At 43.8% G+C, this 22538-nt stretch overlaps 1 protein-coding gene across 2 annotated transcripts in view; it reads left to right on the forward strand.

Annotated features, from left to right (window-relative positions):
* Window positions 1-22538, forward strand: part of LOC138853185 (L-fucono-1,5-lactonase-like) — a 65097-nt gene that overhangs the window by 35776 nt on the left and 6783 nt on the right. For both annotated transcript variants that reach the window (XM_070088496.1, XM_070088497.1), the window contains 3 exons: window positions 2593-2669; window positions 15640-15803; window positions 16602-16766. In XM_070088496.1, the coding sequence (XP_069944597.1) occupies window positions 2593-2669; window positions 15640-15803; window positions 16602-16766 (406 nt within the window). The remainder of the gene's footprint in view (window positions 1-2592; window positions 2670-15639; window positions 15804-16601; window positions 16767-22538) is intronic.

A 22538-nucleotide genomic window follows, 5' to 3' on the forward strand; every position in this document is an offset into this window, starting at 1 on the left:
CTGTGTTGTACATGTTTATTGTAACACTGTCAGCACTGTGTTGTACATGTTTATTGTAACACTGTCAGCACTGTGTTATACTTGTTTACTGTAAGACTGTCAGCACTGTGTGTAACACTGTCAGCACTGTGTTGTACATGTTTATTGTAAGACTGTCAGCACTGTGTGTAACACTGTCAGCACTGTGTGTAACACTGTCAGCACTGTGTGCAACACTGTCAGCACTGTGTTGTACATGTTTATTGTAAGACTGTCAGCACTGTGTGTAACACTGTCAGCACTGTGTTGTACATGTTTATTGTAAGACTGTCAGCACTGTGTGTAACACTGTCAGCACTGTGTTGTACATGTTTATTGTAACACTGTCAGCACTGTGTGTAACACTGTCAGCACTGTGTGTAACACTGTCAGCACTGTGTGTAACACTGTCAGCACTGTATGCAACACTGTCAAAGGGGGACTACCAACAGACCCCTGGCAGTCTTCAAGCTGGCACTGGACAAGCACCTAAAGTCGGTTCCTGACCAGCCGGGCTGTGGCTCGTACGTTGGTTTGCGTGCAGCCAGCAGCAACAGCCTGGTTGATCAGGCTCTGATCCACCAGGAGGCCTGGTCACAGACCGGGCCGCGGGGGCGTTGACCCCCGGAACTCTCTCCAGGTAAACTCCAGGCACTGTGCCAACTCAGGGTTAATCCTTTTATAATCTAGATTTACTTGTTAACTTGGTTAATGGGGACACAACACGCACTATAAGCTACTGGACCCACAAGAATGGTTATAATGTTGTTCATGAATGACGTATCTGCGTGTAAGTTTAAATTATCGTATAGGAGTGAGTGAGGCGGCGCAGCACAGGCAGGCGTCGTAGTGTACAGATTATTATTATTATTATAATCAAGGGGGAAGCGCTAAACCCGGAGGATTATACAGCGCCTGGGGGGGGGGATGTGGAAGGCATTCAGGCTTAATTCGGGGAACTGGAGCACAGATCCAATTCCCTAAATCAAGAGCCCCTCACCAACATCAAGGAACCTTCCTTGAGGGGGTAGTGTATAGAAACTGAGGCTGAAACGTAATATTATTTGACATGACACAATATCGAAGCGTTGCGAAGCATTGCTGTCAATGGGATATTGCAAAGTGAGCCCTCAAGGGGCAAGTCTTAATACTGGTAAAGAGCTCTTGATCTACCGAATTGGAGCAGCTTTCCCCTTCCTTGGATCAAACCTAACTACACCCATTGAACACGTGCTGTATGACCCCTATGGGTTGAATGTTTTCCGCTAAGCATAAATATTTGCACACAAGGTATGAGTGTTGATGTGCGCCTTTAATCTCTTAGTGAAGCTAAACACTAAGAGTGGCCAGAAAGCGGAGAGGTGGCCGCGTTTACAGTCTCGTAAGACGACAATGCTGGTAGTACCTTATTTCTTTGAAATGCTTTTGCATTCACGAACAAAAATCTTGTTACATGCCGAGCCTCCCTAACTACTGGAACGAGACTAACTATTGTTGGATTTGGATCCGCCTAACTTTAACTGTGACAGAGTTGGTGGAATCAATAAATGCCGATGAATTTCGGAGCCACTTTGCAAGATATAATTTGATCAACGAATATTAGTACGGACCATACCCCGGCCGGGATTGAACCCGCGGTCAGAGAGTCTCAAAACTCTTAACTTACGAATTTACAAACCGAATACGATAATATGATATAAACCATACCACGGGCGGGGATTGAACTCATTACGATTTCGTGAGTCATGAATACGATATAGTTTATATGAACTTCAGTAAGGACTCTGATAAAGTTCTACACACGAGACTAAGAAAGTAACGACTAATAGTTTAATATCTTTATTATGCACCCCATACCCATCCTGTGGACGGTAGTCACCCCATACCCATCCTGTGGACGGTAGTCACCCCATACCCATCCTGTGGGCGGTAGTCACCCCATACCCATCCTGTGGGCGGTAGTCACCCCATACCCATCCTGTGGGCGGTAGTCACACCATACCCATCCTGTGGACGGTAGTCACCCCATACCCATCCTGTGGACGGTAGTCACCCCATACCCATCCTGTGGACGGTAGTCACCCCATACCCATCCTGTGGGCGGTAGTCACCCCATACCCATCCTGTGGGCGGTAGTCACCCCATACCCATCCTGTGGACGGTAGTCACACCATACCCATCCTGTGGACGGTAGTCACCCCATACCCATCCTGTGGACGGTAGTCACCCCATACCCATCCTGTGGGCGGTAGTCAAAAGATTACAAAGGTACATAATGGGTCCAGGGACTGGACCCCAAAGTTATGATAGCTGAACTAGTCAACAAAGTTTACATTAATGGAGAAAAATAGGAATGGGGATCCATTATGGAAAGTCTTAATCGCGTAAGAGTTATACAACGCTTGGAATATTGGAGGTAATTGGGTATGAACCATTTTAAAGAAAAGTAGCTCCAAATTCTTGTATCAAGAGCCCTTAAACATGTCCTTGAAGGGTCCTATCATGAGATGGGGTTGGGGAGAGGGGATGACTGGAAATATACAATTATATTAGACTTTTTTGTTTTGCTTACAGAATGGGTAATGAGTTTGTCAAGGGAGTACAAGTGCATTAAGGGCATCGTGGCTGGCCTTGATCCTACCCATCCCCAGGTGAGTAACAGGTCAGGCTCGACTCTGGCTAAACTAGATAACACTGGTCTATAGTCAATATAAGACATTGAAATATAGTACTAACCTTAGAAATTGAGTGAATGTTCTGTGACTCCAGTTACTGTTAATCCTCGTACCCTAGTTCTGTTAGGGGACTCCAGTCTAAATGGAAGAGCACATGGTGGAGTTCCCATGGGAAAGCATGAACTAGGGATGGGTAATCTTCACTTAAAAGCAAGAGAGTGACGAGAGCTCTGCTTACAAGGGGCTTTTGGCATGTTACACTTAACCACTGTGTTTCTTTGTACATCTTTGTATCATGTCCAAATTAATAATAAATAAATAAATAAATAAAGAGAGGAGGACGTGTAAGGTAGCAGCCATGATGAAAAGTTAGGCTGCTGTATTTTTGTGGAGCTAAAAGTGTGAGCCATTAATGGACTCTGAACTCTCTTATTCAGTAATATTCCAGTCTGCCTAGTTTCCATTTACCTTATCACTTCACTGTCGACTCAAATCTTCCACAGTATTAATATTAATTTCCCCAAGTTGTGTCCATTAATAACCGTTTGTAAATTTGTACGATACTTGTCTTTAGTTTAATATCTTTATTATACACCTTATACCCATCCTGTGGGCGGTATTACTCAGTAAATTTAACTCATGATTCTCTAATTCTTAATAATTTCCCTAAACGGTATTACGATCCAGTATCTTCACTAGTCATTGCTTTTTATGCCTTAAACTGAAGGAAGAGTTGTGAGGAAGTAGCCTCTTTGGGGCTACTGACGGCGGAAAGGAACTCCCTTTTGACCCCTGGGTATCTCACAAGGCCCCTCCTAGCGTCTACGACAGTTAAATACCTCTGGACACGCCTTTTATGCATTTTTTAAATCATGTTTTTTGTTGGTTGGAAGAGTGAAAAAAGAAATCAGATGAAAGAGAGTGAAGTTCACACTGTTTTACATGGTCTGGAACACCCAATTTAAGCCAAAACGATTTTTTATAATTAATGTGAAAATATTTTACATAATTTCCTAAATGTAGAACATATAAATGAATATAATAATTGTGTAATAAAATATGATGCTGGTTTGACCCTTTCGAGAAATTTCGAGTGAGGAAGGGGGGTGTAGAACAGCTACTAAGTGATGCCAGGGAAATGCCATATTTAATATAATGTGTGAACACTGGACTGAGGTGCACAATGTGATCGGGCATTCTCAGAGGAAAAAATTTAGGTGTTTCGGCCTGAATTTGTAATGGGAACCCGTGTTACTGTCCCCTGCTAAAGAAATGGGACAGGAAATTTGCGGGACCTCAAGAATTGCGTGTGGATGGCAGAACATCACTCACAGGGAAGTGCACCATTAGTCCTTGCATTTAGATCTCTAGCTAGCCAGTGTAGGGTCTAGGTGTTAGGCAGGTGTTGTGGTATGATCCATCTACAGTAATTAAATGGTAAGTTCTTTTCTAATAACACTGTTGTATTTTATGTATTGCACTAATAGTTATATTTTTGTGTACCTAACAAGTAAAACAATATAACATACAGTCCACATAATTTTAATTTACCAGAGTAGCTGGTTTTAATATTATAATTATTAATTGAATGACAGGTCTAGCTTTTTGTGAGAGAGGTAGGGAGTTGCTTCGACAACAAACTATCGTTACACCTGGGGAAAACGGAAGCCATACTCGGGCACGAAACAAACTGAGAAGGGTAAATAATTTTCATGTTTGGTGTAATGGGGAACCCATCACTTCAGTTTCCTCAGTAAAATATCTGGGAATCCCCTTTGACCCATGCATGTCAGGAGAACTATAAACATATAAACATATAAACTAAATAATGTAGATCTTAATATTACGGATTGCGAAAAAGATTTAGGAGTTCTGGTTAGCAGTAATCTGAAACCAAGACAACAGTGCATAAGTGTTCGCAATAAAGCTAATAGAATTCTTGGCTTCATATCAAGAAGCATAAATAATAGGAGTCCTCAGGTTGTTCTTCAACTCTATACATCCTTGGTTAGGCCTCATTTAGATTATGCTGCACAGTTTTGGTCACCGTATTACAGGATGGATATAAATTCTCTGGAAAATGTGCAAAGGAGGATGACAAAGTTGATCCCATGTATCAGAAACCTTCCCTATGAGGATAGACTAAGGGCCCTGAATCTGCACTCTCTAGAAAGACGTAGAATTAGGGGGGATATGATTGAGGTGTATAAATGGAAGACAGGAATAAATAAAGGGGATGTAAATAGTGTGCTGAAAATATCTAGCCTAGACAGGACTCGCAGCAATGGTTTTAAGTTGGAAAAATTCAGATTCAGGAAGGATATAGGAAAGTACTGGTTTGGTAAGAGTTGTGGATGAGTGGAACAAACTCCCGAGTACAGTTATAGAGGCCACAACGTTGTGTAGCTTTAAAAATAGGTTGGATAAATACATGAGTGGATGTGGGTGGGTGTGAGTTGGACCTGATAGCTTGTGCTACCAGGTCGGTTGCCGTGTTCCTCCCTTAAGTCAATGTGACCTGACCTGACAAGGTTGGGTGCATTGGCTTAAGCCGGTAGGAGACTTGGACCTGCCTCGCATGGGCCAGTAGGCCTTCTGCAGTGTTCCTTTGTTCTTATGTTCTTATGTTCTTAAAGAAAGCGAATGCCAGACTGAAGTTCCTCTACAGACAAGCTCAGTGTCTACCTAATGAGGCTCGCAGGACCCTATGTCTAGCCCTTATACAGTGTCGTATGGACTACGCTTGCTCTTCTTGGTACTCTGCCTTGACAGAAAAACTGAAAGATAGAGTGCAAATCACCCAGAACAAAATGGTAAGATTCATCCTGGGGCTGGGACCAAGAGAACATGTAGGCCAGGATGAATTACAACAGTGGATATGCTGAATGTTGAAGACAGAGTAAAACAACTGAAGTTAAATCAAGTTTATAAAATTGCTCACAGTGTCCAGAATATCTTGCTGCCAATTTTGTCAAGGTTGGGAACCAAAGCAACCGTAGTACTAGGGGGAGAGAGCACAACTTTGTAGTACCCACAGTCAGTGGCCAGGCTTCAAACACCTTTTACTGTACAGCAATAAAGGTATGGAACAGACTGCCTGCACATGTCAAAGCCAGTCATAGCATGAACCAGTTCAAGAAGAGTGTCAAAAAGTGTCTGATGAATGTAGCTACAGAAAGGGATGAGAATGATTTATTATTTTTTTTTAGCTAACACACATGTAAATATAAATAACTCATTTTATCTTATTCCTAGTATATCTCCTTTATAATATAATAATAAGATATTATCTCCTTTCTATAATAATAATACATTAAAAGGACCCCAATGGAAATAAGTCACTCTGTCTGACTTTTTTGGGTTATCCCAGGTTCTCTACACATATGCTGCTATGTATGATAATCTGTGTAACTGTATTTGTGTATACCTGAGTAAACTTACTTACTATTCGAAGGAGTTACAGTTCAGCGACCTGCTGGATCCCAGGTTACAACCTATACAGATGTGACAGAGTGAACAGGCAAAAGGGAGGGGGGTTGGCCTGTACATTGCAGAGTCACTTGTTTGCACAGAACTGCTTAATGCCTCAAATGATGTAGTGGAAGTTTTAGCAGTAAAGGTCGAGAACCAAAACCTAGTCATTGTGGTAGTCTACAAGCCTCCGGATGCAACATCCCAGCAATTCCAGGAACAGCTGTTAAAAATTGACCACTGTCTGGAAAATCTTCCAGTTCCTGCACCCAACATCTTGCTCCTGGGGGATTTCAACTTAAGGCACCTAGAATGGAGGAATATAGCAAATAATATTGTTGCAGTAATAGCACCAGGAGGCAGCTCTGATGAAAACTCACACTCACACGAGCTCTTAAATCTCTGCACAAAATTCAATTTAAACCAGCAAATAATAGAGCCTACTAGACTGGAGAATACACTAGACCTCATCTTCACTAACAATGATGATCTGATAAGAAATGTCACCATATCAAAAACAATATACTTAGATCACAACATAATTGAGGTTCAGACATGTATGCGTGGAGCCCCAGACCGACATAATGAGATTAGTCACGAGGGAGCATTCACCAAATTCAACTTCAATAACAAAAACATAAAGTGGGACCAAGTAAACCAAGTCCTAACCGATATAAGCTGGGAAGATATACTAAGCAACACAGACCCCAACTTATGCCTAGAACAGATTAACTCGGTGGCACTCGATGTTTGCACAAGGCTTATTCCTCTAAGAAAAAGGAGGAGTAGATGTAAAATAGAAAGAGACAGGCGCTCCCTTTACAGGCGACGGAAAAGAATAACAGAGCGGCTAAAAGAGGTCAATATATCTGAAATGCGTAGGGAGACACTGGTCAGAGAAATAGCAAGCATCGAACTTAAGCTAAAGGAATCTTATAGGAGTCAGGAATCGCGGGAAGAACTAAAAGCCATAAAAGAAATCGAAATAAACCCAAAGTATTTCTTCTCCTATGCCAAATCAAAGTCGAGAACAACGTCCAGTATTGGGCCCCTACTTAAACAAGATGGGTCCTACACAGATGACAGCAAGGAAATGAGTGAGCTACTCAAGTCCCAATATGACTCAGTTTTTAGCAAGCCGCTAACCAGACTGAGAGTCGAAGATCAAAATTAATTTTTTATGAGAGAGCCACAAAATTTGGTTAACACAAGCCTATCCGATGTTATCCTGACGCCAAATGACTTCGAACAGGCGATAAATGACATGCCCATGCACTCTGCCCCAGGGCCAGACTCATGGAACTCCGTGTTCATCAAGAACTGCAAGAAGCCCCTATCACGAGCCTTTTCCATCCTATGGAGAGGGAGCATGAACACGGGGGTCGTCCCACAGTTACTAAAAACAACAGACATAGCTCCACTCCACAAAGGGGGCAGTAAAGCAACAGCAAAGAACTACAGACCGATAGCACTAACATCCCATATCATAAAAATCTTTGAAAGGGTCCTAAGAAGCAAGATCACCACCCATCTAGAAACCCATCAGTTACATAACCCAGGGCAACATGGATTTAGAACAGGTCGCTCCTGTCTGTCTCAACTATTGGATCACTACGACAAGGTCCTAGATGCACTAGAAGACAAAAAAAATGCAGATGTAATATATACAGACTTTGCAAAAGCCTTCGACAAGTGTGACCATGGCGTAATAGTGCACAAAATGCGTGCTAAAGGAATAACAGGAAAAGTCGGTCGATGGATCTATAATTTCCTCACTAACAGAACACAGAGAGTAGTCGTCAACAGAGTAAAGTCCGAGGCAGCTACGGTGAAAAGCTCTGTTCCACAAGGCACAGTACTCGCTCCCATCTTGTTCCTCATCCTCATATCCGACATAGACAAGGATGTCAGCCACAGCACCGTGTCTTCCTTTGAGATGACACCCGAATCTGCATGACAGTGTCTTCCATTGCAGACACTGCAAGGCTCCAGGCGGACATCAACCAAATCTTTCAGTGGGTTGCAGAAAACAATATGAAGTTCAACGATGAGAAATTTCAATTACTCAGATATGGTAAACAAGAGGAAATTAAATCTTCATCAGAGTACAAAACAAATTCTGGCCACAAAATAGAGCGAAACACCAACGTCAAAGACCTGGGAGTGATCATGTCGGAGGATCTCACCTTCAAGGACCATAACATTGTATCAATCGCATCTGCTAGAAAAATGACAGGATGGATAATGAGAACCTTCAAAACTAGGGAGGCCAAGCCCATGATGACACTCTTCAGGTCACTTGTTCTATCTAGGCTGGAATATTGCTGCACACTAACAGCACCTTTCAAGGCAGGTGAAATTGCTGACCTAGAAAATGTACAGAGAACCTTCACGGCGCGCATAACGGAGATAAAACGCCTCAATTACTGGGAGTGCTTGAGGTTCCTAAACCTGTATTCCCTGGAACGCAGGCGGGAGAGATACATGATTATATACACCTGGAAAATCCTAGAGGGACTAGTACCGAACTTGCACACGAAAATCACTCACTACGAAAGCAAAAGACTTGGCAGACGATGCAACATCCCCCCAATGAAAAGCAGGGGTGTCACTGGCACGTTAAGAGACCATACAATAAGTGTCAGGGGCCCGAGACTGTTCAACTGCCTCCCAGCATACATAAGGGGATTACCAACAGACCCCTGGCAGTCTTCAAGCTGGCACTGGACAAGCACCTAAAGTCAGTTCCTGACCAGCCGGGCTGTGGCTCGTACGTTGGTTTGCGTGCAGCCAGCAGTAACAGCCTGGTTGATCAGGCTCTGATCCACCAGGAGGCCTGGTCACAGACCGGGTCGCGGGGGCGTTGACCCCCGGAACTCTCTCCAGGTAAACTCCAGGTACCTCACCCAAATTACTTGCAGGTAATAATTCAGGTAATACCCTGTAAATCTCGTGCAGGTAATTTACTCAAATAATAATTTTCACAATTAGTTTGTTAGGTTTAAATTCTATCGACTACATGTGAGTAATTAAAGCTGAAATTCACCTGTGCACTTACTTCAAGAATATTTTAATCCCTAAAATAAGTGTGAGATTCATACTTATAAATTCACTATTTTACAGTTTGACTGTATATTCAAAACTGAAAATATTGTTTTCATAAATGTCACAGAAATATTATATATATTTAATTTAGTACTATATCATAGGAACAATACCAATACTAAATTAGTGGGTCGTGTGCCTCATTTACATTGAATTTAAGATAATTAAATGTTTAGGGGTATTACAAGTTTATGAATAAAGATAAATAATAATTCAACACAAGGTTATACTCACTATTTACATACCCAGAGTTTAATCTGTTTTAGAGATTAAAGTGCAGGCTAAATGCAACCATAATGACCTTGTAGTTGACAGGCTTTAAACCCTGGGCAGAGATTGAGCCGTTGCTTGCCTGGGAAAAAATGAGGTCAAGGCCAGCCAGGATGCCCTTCCCAGCATTATTACCTCCAGTGCTAATGCAGATAATAATGTTACACCCATGAAAAGTTACGATGTTTCCTAATTTGCTAATTATATCTTGCATCTCAGCCCCAGGAAAACACATTCTCTGCCTCCTTTTATCCCTGTTACAGTAAGCCCTGTTCATAAATCTAATCTGAGAGTTACCTACAAGCACGTTCTTACCTTCATCAGTGGTTTTTGTTGTCCTGGATGGTCGAACGACATTCGTCCGATAATACAGCGAAGGAACTGGTTGTCTCGAAAGTGGTTTCTTTCACCTTTACGTTTAGCTTTATTCTTTTATTCAGATTAATTTCATTCATTGCAGCTAGTATCTTCTTCCTTTTTAAGAGGATGACTCTTGTTTTTCTCACTGAGAAATTGTATCCCCTTCCTAGCTTCCTTCAGCTCTACCCTCACCTGAAGGTGCACCTGTTCAAAACCCTGAGAAGACATTCATAACACTTCTGTAATGCTACCACAGAGAAAATACTAGGCAGGTCTTCACTGGATACAGGTAATTTACTACTGAAGACTAAGATGTAATAACAGATTAGCTGATATGAGTTAACTTTGTTGGCATCCACTAACTGATTATTTTGAATAACATTATAGGGATATCTACAGACTAATCTTAGTTACTTCAACTAACCGGCTGCCTTGAAGCGTTGTCTATAGTAACCAGGTATTTTACTTTTTGTTTTATATTTTATTTAAAACTTCATGTACAAATACATATAGGTACATATATCAATATGTAACATTGACACTGGTGATGAACAATAAACATTCACTACACAATCTACTGAATAAGCACATACATAAAGATATTAAAATAAACTGAACACAACCTACAGACTGCTTCTACGTACGTTGTTACACAAGTACACAAGTACACAAGTACACAAGGTTCATAAAGTGGAACCTACTCATTATTGCTTCCCCCCCCCACCAATGAATACATTCTACATTCCCCTGTTACTTAAAATTAAAAAATGACTTAAACAAGGGCAACATCAACAACACAATATATAAACACATAACAATCCAGGCAACACCTGACACTATACTATATACAAGTTTTTAAAACATATCACAATTCAAGAAGGAATAAAGGGATAATAATAAAGGCCACAAAATGACTATAAATATAACTCCTAAATTACAACCTCAACACAATAATAAAGCACCAAGCTTAATGACAATCACCCATAACACAACTCACAACAAATTACACAAGACCTACAAATGCATTATTAAGAAACTTGTGCTGCAACACAGGTGACCCATCATCCCTCCCCCCACTCACACAACACAGGTGACCCATCATCCCTCCCCCCACTCACACAACACAGGTGACCCATCATCCCTCCCCCCACTCACACAACACAGGTGACCCATCATCCCTCCCCCCACTCACACAACACAGGTGACCCATCATCCCTCCCCCCACTCACACAACACAGGTGACCCATCATCCCTGCCCCCCACTCACACAACACAGGTGACCCATCATCCCTCCCCCCCAGTCACACAACACAGGTGACCCATCATCCCTCCTCCCCACTCACACAACACAGGTGACCCATCATCCCTCCCCCCACTCACACAACACAGGTGACCCATCATCCCTCCCCCCACTCACACAACACAGGTGACCCATCATCCCTCCCCCCACTCACACAACACAGGTGACCCATCATCCCTCCCCCCACTCACACAACACAGGTGACCCATCATCACTCCCCCCACTCACACAACACAGGTGACCCATCATCCCTCCCCCCCACTCACACAACACAGGTGACCCATCATCCCTCCCCCCACTCACACAACACAGGTGACCCATCATCCCTCCCCCCACTCACACAACACAGGTGACCCATCATCCCTCCCCCCACTCACACAACACAGGTGACCCATCATCCCTCCCCCCACTCACACAACACAGGTGACCCATCATCCCTCCCCCCACTCTCACAACACAGGTGACCCATCATCCCTCCCCCCACTCACACAACACAGGTGACCCATCATCCCTCCCCCACTCACACAACACAGGTGACCCATCATCCCTCCCACCACTCACACAACACAGGTGACCCATCATCCCTCCCCCCACTCACACAACACAGGTGACCCATCATCCCTCCCCCCACTCACACAACACAGGTGACCCATCATCCCTCCCCCCACTCACACAACACAGGTGACCCATCATCCCTCCCCCCCACTCACACAACACAGGTGACCCATCATCCCTCCCCCCACTCACACAACACAGGTGACCCATCATCCCTCCCCCCACTCACACAACACAGGTGACCCATCATCCCTCCCCCCACTCACACAACACAGGTGACCCATCATCCCTCCCTCCACTCACACAACACAGGTGACCCATCATCCTCCCCCACTCTCACAACACAGGTGACCCATCATCCCTCCCCCCACTCACACAACACAGGTGACCCATCATCCCTCCCCCCACTCACACAACACAGGTGACCCATCATCCCTCCCACCACTCACACAACACAGGTGACCCATCATCCCTCCCCCCACTCACACAACACAGGTGACCCATCATCCCTCCCCCCACTCACACAACACAGGTGACCCATCATCCCTCCCCCCACTCACACAACACAGGTGACCCATCATCCCTCCCCCCACTCACACAACACAGGTGACCCATCATCCCTCCCCCCACTCACACAACACAGGTGACCCATCATCCCTCCCCCCACTCACACAACACAGGTGACCCATCATCCCTCCCCCCACTCACACAACACAGGTGACCCATCATCCCTCCCCCCACTCACACAACACAGGTGACCCATCATCCCTCCCCCCACTCACACAACACAGGTGACCCATCATCCCTCCCCCCACTCACACAACACAGGTGACCCATCATCCCTCCCCCCACTCACACAACACAGGTGACCCATCATCCCTCCCCCCACTCACACAACACAGGTGACCCAGCATCCCTCCCCCCACTCACACAACACAGGTGACCCATCATCCCTCCCCCCACTCACACAACACAGGTGACCCATCATCCCTCCCCCCACTCACACAACACAGGTGACCCATCATCCCTCCCCCCACTCACACAACACAGGTGACCCATCATCCCTCCCCCCACTCACACAACACAGGTGACCCATCATCCCTCCCCCCACTCACACAACACAGGTGACCCATCATCCCTTCCCCCACTCACACAACACAGGTGACCCATCATCCCTCCCCCCACTCACACAACACAGGTGACCCATCATCCCTCCCCCCACTCACACAGCACAGGTGACCCATCATCCCTCCCCCCACTCACACAACACAGGTGACCCATCATCCCTCCCCCCACTCTCACACCACAGGTGACCCATCATCCCTCCCCCCACTCACACAACACAGGTGACCCATCATCCCTCCCCCCACTCACACAACACAGGTGACCCATCATCCCTCCCCCCACTCACACACACATTGAAAACAAACCCCATCACCAATCTGGATAATCATGACATTAATTATCCTCAGTTTAGGAATATCATGACACGTGTCACGTGAGGAAAGAGAATTTACAACATGGATGGTACAGGACTACCAAAATCACAATACCTTAAATAAGACTAACACAATGTGAATATTACATTTCAAAACACACGTATACAACTACCAATAAAGTTGGTATTACCGTTAATGACTTTAACTTATTACACATTAATTGCAACCCCCCCTCACCCCGAAATAATATGACCGTTATCACCAACTTGTAGCTTACATCCTAACTTGACATATATGAATAAACCTAAGTGGTAATTATATAAGTATTGGTGAAACAGCAGCACCAAAGACACAGTACATTTAATAACAAATATTAACATAAGGGAAACATGACCAAGTCTTACACATTGACACTTCAACCCGGTTAAGATACATTTCTAGTGCTTAACAAGTCCAGGAACATTGTCACAATGAAGTTCAACCAATCCTTAATCACAACAGTGTATCTAAGGCGCACGCAGACGCAAGACAGCCACAACTGTGTATGTGCCGTTACACATCCCATACGCACAGGTTCATACACATTCGCACGTTACATTATCCCAACACTCTCGCCACACTAAAGTCGCGCACATTCTTTGCAACTGTCAACCCCAAGGAGGCGACCCCGTTTCTACCCCTGACATCCCATCCTACAGTAGCATTTACCATCCCTACCCTGCCCCTCCCACCTAATTTACAAATCTAATAAAACCTCTAACGTAAGTTCTCTATATCCCTCTGAGAAAGCCCGTTCCCACCTTCTCCCATAAATTTCCCTGTTACGGCACAACGTTTTATAAAACGTAACCGCTAAAACCCGCCTCTTCACCTCACTAACCCCTTTCCCCCTCATTCCCCATGATATGTATATATAATCTACCATAATGTACCCCACAACCCTAATGATACTCTCATCCAATCCCTCCACGTCAAGACTTAAAGCTCTCAGAACAGAAATCCCTTTACCCCCAGTCTTACGGAGTACCCTACTCAACCAACCCCTGACGCTACCCATCCCCTCACAAAAATATACAACATGAAACGCCGACTCCTCACCTTCACATATTCCACCCCCTCCCCCCTCAACCACACGTCTATCCCTCAGAACCGTACCTGACGGCAAAATCCCGTGCAGAAAACGATATATTACGTCACGTGCTCGTGGTTGTAACCTCATCCTAATTAACCTATTCCATATACTTCCCCATGCATACATGGGGAAAATTCCCTCTACAGGCGCCACAACCCTCCCCACCAACAATCGACACATCGCACCTATTTTGACCTTCCCCGGATCTCGAGCCCACGCCATAGCCCTCAAAACAGTTTCACACTCCCGCAACTCCACTCCCGAATACATTCGTTTAAATCTTTCATGTAAATTCTCATGATTAATGTGTTTATGATTCATTACCTTTGCAATTATTCATGAGTGTGACCAGCTCAACCTGGATTTCATTACCTTTGTAACTTGGTCATGATTATGACCAGATCTAGTTCATTACCTTTGTAACTTGCTCAGCTATCAAAACTTTGGAGTCCAGTCCCTGGACCAATTATGTACCTCTGTAATCTTTTGACTACCGCCCACAGGATGGGTATGGGGTGCATAATAAACATATTAAACTAACTAACTAACTAACTCCTGACCATACCCCCACCACCCACACCTTCCCTCACCACCTCCCTTTTAATAAAGACACATTTGACCCTCCTCTTTAAGTCCAGCAAACCCAACCCCCCCTGCCGCACAGGTAACATTACCACGTCCCTTTTAAGTCAATCACATCCCGAGCCCCACAAGAATTTAAAAACCCTCCTAAGTATGTCCGCTATCGCCGTCAGTGTTAATGGGAACACGGCCGCCACGTGCCATACCTTACTATACAATAAGACATTAATGACAATGGCCCGCTGTGCAAGGGTCAAACGATAAGGCCTCAATGCACCCAATTGCCCCTGAATCCTATCCACCAACCTAATCGAGTTTTTTTTTCCCTGCGCGCTACATCCAGATCGTCTGCATAGATAAGACCACAAATTTTTAACAAATTCACCCGCCTCCCCACCACTAAACTACCCCACTCAACCCTCCCAGCCCAAGCTCCTAACCCCATGACCATGGACTTTTCTGAATTCACTCTCATACCAGTTGCATCCGAGAACAATTGTACTACCCCATCCAAGGTATCCATTGACATCCCCTCCCTAACCAGAACAGTAGTGTCATCAACATACCCTATTAAGACTGGCCAAACCCTCCCAATTCTACTCCCTTCACCCCCCCCTATTGCACATACGCTTCTCCATCATCCTATAAAAGGGGTCCTGTATTTTACTGAGGTGTTTAAAGTAGCCTGGTACTGTATTCAGATATTTAAAGCGTCAGGGTATGCCATGACAGTTTGAAAGCCGCCTGGTGTCGTTGAAGGAGGCAGTGCCACTCTTGGTAGGGGTGCGACACATTCTGGACCTGGACGACCGTCCTCACTACTTGCTGGAGGAAGACCTGGTCGCCGGGGTTAACGTACTTCAAGCACACAACCTGACCTTTGACCTCCTCCTCAGGTACGAGTGATGAAAGAAATAATTTACTTAATAAAATTGCTCGTTGTGACAAGCTATGTTTTAATAAAGCCCACCTATGGTTAAAGCTTGAAGTCGATCAGAAAAGGCATTCTCAAGTAACTGATCTGATTCCAAGTTTTATAACAATTTCGGTTAAATTTCAAATCTGCACTCACACTAAACTGATGGAGCATCATTCTTCTTGTAGCATCACCAATAATACGTTGAAGCTAGTCAGAGGAAGCATTCTTTAGTTATTTCTTAAAAAAAAAAAAGATTTCAATGTTTATTCAGTAAAATTGGCAAACTGGGGCTTACACCACTCATTAGCACGTGAGGCTTGTTTTCAGGATATCACAACAGTGGTGAAAATTTTAACCCGATTAGATGAGTTATTCTCCAGTTATAGCGAGGATTCCAACGATTCTAATATTTTTTTTAATATTTTACTTCATCCACAAATTTGCCTGCACGCAAACAAAACTCAGTAGGTACCATTCTGGCCCTAAAATGTATCAGCCAGTAAATTGAAACTTATTTCAAGTGATTCAATGACAATAAAAATTTCAGTTTTATACATATATCGTCCAATCTGCATCCACGTACTTAAATTTCACTTTCTACCATCGTCGAATTAGGAAGCACCTTTTTTTTTTTTAGCGTTTTCAGGATGCTGGGAAAGGGTTCAACAACTTTGTTGAAGGAAGTTGGAGGAAGAAAAAAAAACATATTTCAGGCAACTTCTTAAAGGTTCCACTTCGGGGATACCCAATAATCCGAATTATTTTTCTCTTTCAGGCCACCGTTACTTGAAGAGGCTGTTGTGCTGGCTGGCCGGGTGTCCGCCGGAGCCAGGATAGTAGTGGATCATCTGGCTAAGCCTTACATCACTGCTGGCAAGCTGGACCCGTGGCGCCAGCACATCACAGCACTTGCTCGACACCCAAACCTCTACTGCAAGTTGTAAGTTTTGGTTACTTCTCTATTCTCCGTGTTTCCTTGAAACAATACAGTACCTCTTTTGCTTATTAGATAATCTTTATCAATCAACAAGGGATGACTACTGAATTGCCATTTTCAAGAAAAATACCGATGCAGTGTGTAGTAATAAATAGGTAAGATACGTCAGGAATCAGGATAGGTGTTTCCTGACGTGGGTCTTAGTCATATGATGACCCACCACTAAAACTTTTAGCCTTCTGACTGTGGCTTTCTGCTGGCTAAATGCTCCACCCCTTTAAAAATTAAAACTATTAAATGAGATTTTGTCATTCAACCTTTCATGAAACTATTTAATTAAGGAGTTTAATTTTTAGGGAGGATCTGGACCTGCTAATTTGCAGGCCTACCCATTTTTCCCGACTAATAAATCATCATAAAAAGTCACACTGTTGGATCGCAACTACAGTGTTGTGAGAACTCTTATGTGTGAGTTGTGATAAGTGATATACTTAGTGAAACACTGGAAATAGTTTTCCGTTTGAAATGGCCCTCACAGGCCTCCGCTACCCCTCATCAGCTACCCCTCTACCTTTCATTTGAATTCAGCCATTCGCCTCCATCATCGTACAGTGTAGAGGCAAATTTTGCTAGTCCACTCTTACACGTCCCTCTGAATTCCGCACAGCTCATCGCCTTTACCAATCTGAGGAATAAAGACGACTCTGCAGTCCTACGTGAGTTGGTAACCCAGGTGTGCACAGAGTGAAAATTCGTCTGTCATTCCAAGACACGTGTGCTAGAAGTGTTAAGTGCTGCAGGTGTGGAGTAATTATTTGAACGAGTATTGCAGTATTTGTTGAGTTTCGAAAAGTCTGGCCCAGGTGATATAGCGCCTTGAAAGGCACTATACCACCTGCTTGAGACTTTCACCCATATTGTCTATGTGAAGAGAGGTGAATGTGCCTTTCTTTACCCCCCTATTCTCCTGTATCCTCAACTCATCGTCTTTACCAGAGCATGAAGTAAAGGCAGATTTCGCTGATCCAGGGAAGTGTGTGAGCATCAGTACCAACGTAGGCCTAATATGGGTGAGGAATGTACGAGGAAGAGTTACTCGTGCCTTTGAATTTCGTTTATCGCCCTTACCAACCTGAGTAATAAAGGCGAATCTATAGTCCTACATGAGTTGGTGACCCAGAAGTCTGGCCTAGTGAGTGACCTAGAGAGTGGCTCTATGTGACCCATCTGCCACTTTCACCCATATTGTCTGTACCAAGAGAGGTGAATGTGCCTCTCTCGACCCCCCTATTTACCTGCATCCTCAACTCATTGCCTTTACCATCATGTGGAATAGAGGCAGGTTTTGCTGATCCAAGTGTAACAGACTGACTCTTTCACTTCCAGCATCTGAACTAGAAGCGACTTATGGATGTGAACGAAATAAATGATGGTGAAGGCGAATTCGAACGTTACAGAAGTAAGGAAGCTTTGAAAAATGGAAAAGGATTTCAAAGAAGGCTGCAAGAAACAAAGAGGGCGACAACAGCCATCGCAAAATGGTTAGGCTTGATTTCCCTGCCAACATTGAGCAAGAGGTCAAGTTTAGATGGGTTTTCGAAGCTGCAATAGACAACACAGAGAAAAACCTCAAGATCTGTCATGACGAGGACAATTACGTTTTTGTTACTAACGACCAAGGATTCATAGAAAAACTTCTTACAAATATGCTAACATCCAACTTCAAGCTGCCCCACCAAGGGCACCTAAAGTGCATATTGTCATCCACAATGTCAGCAAGTACTTGGATCCTAAATTCCTATTGTCAGATCAAGTTGCAAACACTCGTCGACTTCCTAATGATCTGATATTGGCTGAGTGGTTTGGCCAAGGGCCTCCGCCACCCTGTATCTACTCTCGTGCAGCGCTTAACAAGAGTTACAAAATAGCTTTGTACAAATCACCTCACCGTAGATGCTACGAGTGTCAGCGCTGGGGTCACATTGCTTGAAAATGCCCAGCTAAGTCACACTGGTGTGCAGTGTGTGCCGGGTCCCATACTGCTCACCAATGTTATGATATGATCAAGAAACACCAGACCGTTGCATTGCAATGTATCAATTTTAAGACCCCAGGAATCACAGCTGATCATGCAGACTGCAGCGTGAAAGCTGCCCACATCTCCGCCAGCTGCAGGGTTCCCGCCTCACCCATCACCCCTCATGATGAGGCAGTAGGCCTACCAGATTCTTCATGTCTGAATACTGGCCCATGCCTGATTTCAGACAATGTAGTTGAGCAAGTCACCCTAGGAGTACATCACCAGAGCACTATCACGTCTGCCACTAGTGATGTTGCTGGTGTTGACACCACCTGTCTGGCTGATTCAGCTGTCAGTCAGCCACCTGGCTCACCTGACCATGACTTCATGCTTCCAGGTGAAACTAGTCTTGCTCGGGTGGTACACAACATGCAGTTGCGCTTAACGGTACTTGAGAAGCAACAATGGTGCCTGAAACAACAACTCGAGCACAATGCGGAAAAAACATACAGAGGGTGCAAATGAGTACAGCAACACAGATTGTCAGCCATTATGAAAATGAGTGTGGCGATGATGAACAAGCTGATGAATGCAGTGATGTTAATTACGAAAATGATGAATCTAATAGTGGTGTTTCCAATCACAGTGACCATGATAAGGGCAGTGGTGACCTCGTAATAGTGAAAATGACGAGTGTAATGTATTGGGAGATACTGAGTGTGATGATCCGGTTGTCAGTAATGGTGTTCATAATTTTAGTCATAATGATGAGGGAAGTGGTACCTGTGACGACAGTGATGAATGTAATGCTAGTGGAGAGGTGAGTGTGAGGAATACTGTAACCTGCCGTACATTCACAGACAAAGAGCGCCGTGCCCTCTGTAAACAGACTCCCACGAGGCCTCCATAATGGAAGTGCACGTAAGAGACTCATGGAGAAGAATAATACTGATGATATTGATATTGATTATGTTTCTTTGCTATTTGGTAAGTTCTTTCATTATGCTGAGAAGTTGAATACTATCTCTGGACTTTTATAATGGAACCAAACTCGTATAAACTATCTATTTAAAGTTGGAATATTGCGTCACTTAGAAAAAGACTTCCTGACCTTCTCCATGAAGTAGCTACTGAACCCATTGATATTGTGTGTCTGCAAGAGTGCAGTCGCTGAAAAATCCCAGCCCCCTAAACTGCCCTCATTTGTTACATAAAACCTCAAGTGTACTAACTCTTGTGTTCTATATATTAAAGAATCACTACCCCATCAACTTCTTGCACATAGGAAAACATAGGATTTATATTGGGAACTCTGCTGTCAACATATTTAACGTGTATGCACCTGCTGATAAGTTTAATTACTTGGAGCTTCCAACTTGTGCTCATTCTGAGCCTACTCTTATTATTGCCGATTATAATGCAAGACACAGAAGCATTGGAAATTCACAGTTTGGTAATCGTAATGGTAAACAACTGCTGTCACTCTTAAATAGTCATGATAATATGCAAATTGTAGGTGACCTTGACCCCACACATATCTATGGAGGCGTCCTGGATCTGTGTCTTGGCTTCAACATTACTTCTGCCAGCTGTGAGTCTTCCATTGTAACATATATCATCAGATGACTCACGAAATCGTAATGACACGATTGCAAACAAACCATACCACGGGCGGGGTTAGAACCCGCCCGTGGTATGGTTTATATCATCTGATCATTTCGCAAGGCTAACCTCTCTAGATATTGGTAATACTATCCTCCCTGGTGGAATATTCAAACGGAAACGTTTTAATGTTTCGCCTGATCATCATGATGACTTTGTTGCACATGTGACTGACTAGTATAATTTTTGAGTGTTCCTCTGTTGAGAACTTTAACAATGACCTTGTGAGCAGTATTCAGAGCTACTTAGAGCCAACACTGAAACCTCCTGGTACTCTAAACCCAACTAGCCTCCATAATAATCATACCTCCTATACAAACTATACCTATTACAACGATCCTAAACTCGAACATTGAAACGTACTGCTTGCAGACTAGGCTTATCCTATAGAAAACATCGTACCCCTGAAATGCTGAGACTCTTCCAAACTACCCTTGCTGCTGCCAGAAAGCGTATGACAGAGCTGCGGCATACTGACTGGGAAAAATTTGTCAGTGGTCTCAATGCTCACACCCCACTTAGCCGGGCATAAAGGGACATAAACAGAATTAAGGGTAACAGAACTGGTCAGATCGCTCACCCTCATCCCTTGCATAGGGCGAATGAGTTAATGCTTGCGCTGCCACATCTAACTATGACAATCTTCTCAGTATCACACAGGCGAAATTAATGGACAAACATGATGCAAGGTAGAGACTGATTTGTTTTATGCTTAGCAAGGAAGATGACTGTAACATTCCTTTCACTAACTTTGAACGTGATGCGGCACTAGCAAAGGGCAACTCAACGTATTTTTTACAACATACTCAGATTGCTAGGTCGAGTACCAGTTAATCCTTTACTTGAATTATATAAAATGAGATATGTAACTGGGGAGCTCTCTAAATCTGGAACCAACAGCCTCATCATTCCCATTCCAAAGCCCAATCAACAAAACTCATTTCTCCCAATATTTCTTACTAGCTGCTTGTGTACAACATTCGAGAGGATTCATAATCGTCTCATGCACAGAATTAAGCAATTTTTTGTATCCCCGGTTGCATGGTTTCATGCATGGAAAGAGCGTGCATCATTACATAACCACCTTTCTCACTCTGCACACTGACAGCTCATACACTACGTTCCTTGACCTTAAATCCGCTTTTGATGTAGCCAACCCACATGTAATCATTAGTGAACTTGCCAGAATGGATGTTGGAGGATGGCTTCTCCGCTGGATTAAAGGCTAACTGTCCAATAGAAGGAGGTCTGTGTTGTTCCAGGGATATAGAAGTGTAACTAAAGATTTTGAATTAGGAACCCCACAGGGAGGTGTGCTCAGTCCCACTCTATTCAATATTTTAATTAATGCTTTACTTCATGCTATGCCTAACCAGCCCTATCATTATATGATTATTTTTGCTGATGATATAATGATCCACACCACCGGATTCTCCAACACCCAAAACATCCTTAACCATGTACTAGCCTCGTGTCAGGACCTGGGGTTGATAAAATCTACTGATAAAACAAAGATACTCAATAGGCGTCCTCAACAGAGAGGCACAGTTCGCCAGATCCAGTTGCATGATGGGTCTCTTTCAGAATATGTAACCAGATACAGGTATCTAGGCATTGAGGTCACACTACTTGGACCTGTTGTAACGCCAATACAAAGAAAGGCTGAGAGCATTTAAACCGCAGAACGAAGCAATGAGGATCATCCTAGGATGCTCTCATACTGCCAAATTTTTAAATATGCGGAAAGAACTTGATATTCCAAGCACCAGAGATCGTGTTACTGAAAGAAATATCCTCATTGGGGTCAATATGCTTAGGCAAGCCCATTCAAACCCCTGCACAGAAGCCCTCCAAACTTTCCTCAGCACTGGTGAACACTCCTCCAGATGGATCGAAAAAAACTAGAACCGACCTCCGCATGAACCAGCTACATGATCTACGTCAGGAAAGGCAACAGCGGCACTTCTCCGCTCCATGGGATATTACCCCATTCCAAACTACCATTCCTACATTTCCTCCCAAAATTCTTTTTAAATCACAACCAAAGCTTCGCCTTGGAGCCAAACAGGATGCCTTAAGCTGTATTGATAACT

This window comes from Cherax quadricarinatus, chromosome 24 (genome assembly GCF_038502225.1).
Source record: "Cherax quadricarinatus isolate ZL_2023a chromosome 24, ASM3850222v1, whole genome shotgun sequence".
Lineage (NCBI taxonomy): Eukaryota > Metazoa > Arthropoda > Malacostraca > Decapoda > Parastacidae > Cherax > Cherax quadricarinatus.